At 36.3% G+C, this 4,810-nt stretch overlaps 1 protein-coding gene across 1 annotated transcript; it reads left to right on the top strand.

Annotated features, from left to right (window-relative positions):
- Positions 1-1,571: 1,571 nt before the first annotated feature.
- On the top strand, positions 1,572-2,754 carry LOC126589957 (uncharacterized). The gene is made up of 2 exons (XM_050255412.1): positions 1,572-2,022; positions 2,521-2,754. Exons 1-2 carry the CDS (start codon positions 1,693-1,695, stop codon positions 2,545-2,547), a joined length of 357 nt encoding a protein of 118 aa, XP_050111369.1. The 5' UTR covers positions 1,572-1,692; the 3' UTR covers positions 2,548-2,754.
- The last annotated feature ends 2,056 nt before the right edge of the window (positions 2,755-4,810 follow it).

The following is a 4,810-nucleotide window of genomic DNA, read 5'->3' on the forward strand; positions in this document are numbered from 1 at the left end:
AAACCACTACCGAAGATGACGTTTTAGAAGCTTGTTCAAGGAATTGGTATGCATAAACTTTTTGAATTGTAACATTGCTAGTTCTCTTTAGAATTGTGTCAAACTCAGAGGGAGTATCCTAAAGTATACTTATTTGATCTTAATGTACTCTTTTGCCCTACGATTAGGAGCATTTTTTCCCACTGCATTTTTGCTACCTAACTATGTTTTAACGAGGAACCCACCTTGGGTTGATCATATCCCTGATGACGTCATGTAGACGTTTCATTTAACTTTGCATTTCTCATGCATTTTTCCTTAGACTGCCATAGCCTTAGGGTTTTTTAGTGAGACTTACTTCTTTATGGAAGTTCCTACCTTATTGAGAATAGCATTGTTCCCATAATCAGCGTCGATGAGTTGACTTCCTCAACTTATACATGATGCCGAATCTACCTTGAGTATTTACACACTTAAGGGGGAGTGTTATAAACTTTCCTAGATTTGATTCTAGTTGTTCTTTCCTATATGGACTTGTATTCCTTGGGGATGAAGGATTTCTTCTCTCTCTTATTATTATAAGTAAAGGCACTGCGTAGGGGGAATAACATATCCTCTACACATATACATCTCTCTCTCTTTTCTCTCTTTGCCTCCGGCCCTCTTCCCCTTGTCAGAGCCACAACATTACCTACTAAATAAAAGAATGTTATTTGATTCAACATTAATTTACCTACAAAATATATGTTAGTTGCTCATGATAAATTTACATATAGGTAGATTAATTAGTATAATATGTTTGAACATATATGTAGTACTGTGCATATATATATATATATATATGTGTGTGTTGAGCTTAAGGTAGTACTATATACATTTGAACGTGTGTGTGTGTATATATATATATATCTGTTAGGGGAAATAATATGTGTAATAACTATTTGTTCATTATAATTAAGGTGAGTAATTACATTTATTGATTTATTTTGAATATTGTGGTACACATTGTAAATATCTTGTAATAATAGGTCAATTATTTTTCTACTTAGTAGTCATTTTCAAATTTGGGTTTTATTTAGAAGTTTATAATTAGGTGAGTTTTTGTCTAGAAAATAACACTATGTTTGGATGAAGAAATTTAAGATTAATACGGAATTTTAAAATGACTGGATTTTATTTTCTAGAATTTGTGAATTTTCTTGTTTGGTTAACCTAAAAGAAAAATGGAATTGAATATGGAATTTGTTATTTTTAAACTCTCAATCATAGAAATTGGGAAAATACACTTATTTACATGAAATTTAAACTTGGGAATTGGAGGTCCCAAATTCCAAGTTTTTTTTTCCACGCGAAAATTCTAAATTTCTATGTTTATGAATCCAAACAAAGGAATTGGTGCATGTCAATTTATAAATTCTGACTTTTATCCAAATTTCAAGTTTATTTCTCTCATCCAAACATAGTGTAAGAGTTGCAAGGGTCTACATCTAAAAGAACTCAATAAAAAGACCCTCAAATCATAGTACTCGATAACGTCCCCACCATATATAATTGCATGTCCCCCTAACCTCAATCCCCAATCCCCCAACCAATGTTTTTCCATCTCAGAAACTTCTAAAAGCCTAGACGATACGGTCATATATAGCTCGCTCGCTCTCTCTCTCTCTCTCTCTCTCTCTCTCTCTCTCTCTCTCTCTCTCTCTCTCTCTCAATATGTCCACATCTGATCCTTCTTCACCTGCCTCATCGAAGTCGGAAAGTACTACTGCAGGCTCTTCAAGTTGTACAAGTACTACTCCAAGTATTCAAATGGTTTCCAAGTCGGTATCTGAGAGGCTTCTGGGGAAGTTTTTTGATGCTTCCCAATACGACTTCGATTACAAGCAGAGTGGTCTGTGGTCTCCTCCATTACGCCGGAGGGTGTTTCTTGACTCACCCGGGAATATTATCATATCGTGTTGTGATGAAGATGAAGAAATATACTGCTGCAAACTTAAGAATGCCAAGATGGCTTGGCCCAGACGCTTCTTCTCTTTGATCGCTGTAAGTTTTTGCTTTCTTACTTTGTGGGAATTCCCTGTTTACTGTGGTGCATGAGTGAGATACTTTGCTTGTTTCTTAAATATTTGATTTTCTTTATCTTTTTTTTTATTAAGGGAAATGTTTTCTCTTTGGGAGTAACATTGTCTGACGATATAAGATGTTTGTGTGGATACATAATGGATTTGGATTGTTAATTGGATTTATTTCAAGCCGAATGAATGGTTTGGTGAACAATCTAGCAACATAAGCGTTTTAATTATGACAAAATAATTACAAGTCTGGCATGAAAATATTCCCCTCTACTTTTTCTCAATATAACGAAATTATATATAATATGTATAATATTTGTGAAAATTTTGGCAATCACATATAGTACTGCGCCTCTTGCGGAGGAACAATTGAATGTACGGATGGGGTTATTTTATGTGAAGCGAATACTATGCATGTTGAACTAGCATTGAAAATGGTGATGCTATGTTGTTTTATTTCTTGTTGCAGGCCTTATGGTGCTCTCGAAGGCAATAGCAGTTGGTGCTCTCCGTTTCATAGAGCTAATTCAAACACCCCCTTTAATCGCTTCCCAAAGAGAAAAAAGTACTAATTAGCTGTTAATTAGAAAAGGTTCAAAGAGGAAAAGAAGGTGTCTTGTACAACTTTAGTTATATATGAGTTATGGATAAATCTTGTTAAGTATATTTTATTTCTAGCTTATAATATAATGAACTTTTGTCATTTTATGCTCGTATAGTTTGTAGATCGATATATAAAACAACTAGACTGTTTGAGCAAATAGTTTGTAGCTTAAGTAGTTAAAACTATATTTACCTCCGCTCTCATGGCATGTTCGATTTCCCACCCCCGATATCGCTTGTATCAGAGTGTAAAAAAATGTATACGACTTGACCGTTCGAATGTTTTTTCTTTAGGTATTATAATTATAGGCACAGTAGTGAAGTAAGCTTTCAAATTTCTTAATTGATAAAGTCATAGATGTTGGTGGCTGGATTTGAATGATACAGTGACCCATCAAGCAGAAATGGTCTGCATGCTAGCAAAAGGAATTTTCAGACCTGCATGTGTCTTCTGCGGAGGCCACAGGTTTGCTTTTTGAGACTTTGAGGACACAGCAGCACAAACTAACGGCTTTTTCTTTCTTTATAAACTTGAAATAATAGATTCCCTTCCCCTACCTTTGGAGTTGTTCAAAGTTGGGTGCGCACAGATCGTCTGCTTAATTTGCCTTTTCTTGTTGTTGTTGTTGTTTTCCTTTTGCTTTTTGCTTGTGTTTATTAATATACTTTAATCTTTTTTAAACTTTTTGTGCACTTCTTATATATGTTTCCCTGAATGGAAAGATATGTTGAGAAACCATTTTAAACACATAAATGAAGTAAATTGTAATAGAATTTAAATTTTCTATAAAATCATGGAGGCTCACTGCAATGGAATTTAGGCCTCTTTTTCTTGTCTACAATTGACTTGGATATGATAACTCACTAGAAGTATTGATTGATGAATTGAATTGCATTTTCAGGAAGTGAAGGTAGAAGATGAATTAGCCATGGCAAAACTTATCGCTCGCAATCCTACCATTTTTTGTGACACTTAGAAGGGGATTAGTTTTCTTCATAGCTAATTCATCTACTACCTTTACTTGGACAAAATAATACATTAATTAACTTCCATTGAATCTAGCGCCCAAGGCCTTAATTATGGTTTTATATGAAGTCAGATAGGAAGGCGGTCAGGTAGGGGTGCTAAAGAGTGATCTTTGTGGCCTGAGGGCAGCACCATATATCCAGGAGCAAAATAAGATGAAAAATTAAGGCCTAATCGAACTTCATGCAATCAGAACGAAATTAGGAATTGCTTAACATTGTCAATTTTAAGCTGAACAAGTTCTGTATAGTTAAACCAGAAAACATTTTGAATTTGGAGTCATGCTTGACTAAGTTAGATGACTTTCATCGGTTTTCTAGTTCAAGTTAAACCAGCTCTTTATTCGGTTTTGCAGCAGCTTGGAGGCTGCTCCTCGACTCCGCCTAACTTTTGGTTTGCAGTTGCAGCAAACTTAGGTGTTCAATTTGAAAATGGTCATGAGTTATAGTTTTCAAAAATTATGAATATTACTAAATTACTTGAGCAACTCCGCCGTGTAAGTTTATCTTACATTGCCGGTCCCAAGCCCGGATAAAGGAGGAGGGGGAGGGCGTCAGGTAGTCGACAGCCGGCACCCCATGATTACGTCGAATCCTTATGAAAATGAATCCAGAACGAAATCGCGCTAAAGCTAGGGCGTCACCCGTAAGTGGCGCGCTGTGTGGCCCGAGCACAGTGATAAGTGAGCAAGGGTCGCTGTATCTCCATCGGCACCCGGATGCAGTGTTAAATGAGCAAGGGGGCTATAGAAACTTCTTTTCGAACGACTCCACTCAAAGTTGTTTGGGAGCATATGCTCCTATCAACTTTACACGGGACACACAAAAGAAGTACTTTGATCCTATTAGACGGGGAAGGGTGAAGAAGCTAGGACAGAAGGGTAGAGTTCAAGAGAGCAAAATGCGTTTAGGAACGTGGAATATAGGAACCTTGACGGGAAAATCTATGGAAGTAGTAGAAGTTATGGTGAGGAGAAGGATAAATATTATGTGCCTACTGGTCGTAAGGCAAAGGATCTAGAAAACTCAGGTTTTAAACTATGGTATTCGGGCACAAATAGAACGAGAAACGGTGTTGGCATCATCGTGGACAAGACCTTGACACAAGATGTTGTAGATGTCAAGAGGGT

Source organism: Malus sylvestris, chromosome 11, assembly GCF_916048215.2.
Source record: "Malus sylvestris chromosome 11, drMalSylv7.2, whole genome shotgun sequence".
NCBI classification, from domain to species: domain Eukaryota; kingdom Viridiplantae; phylum Streptophyta; class Magnoliopsida; order Rosales; family Rosaceae; genus Malus; species Malus sylvestris.

Excerpts from the sequence above, each read along its gene's own strand:
- LOC126589957 (XM_050255412.1), top strand. The coding sequence starts at position 1,693 with ATGTCCACATCTGATCCTTCTTCACCTGCCTCATCGAAGTCGGAAAGT. Across the intron at positions 2,023-2,520 it reads GCTTCTTCTCTTTGATCGCT|GCCTTATGGTGCTCTCGAAG; the intron begins GTAAGTTTTTGC and ends TTCTTGTTGCAG.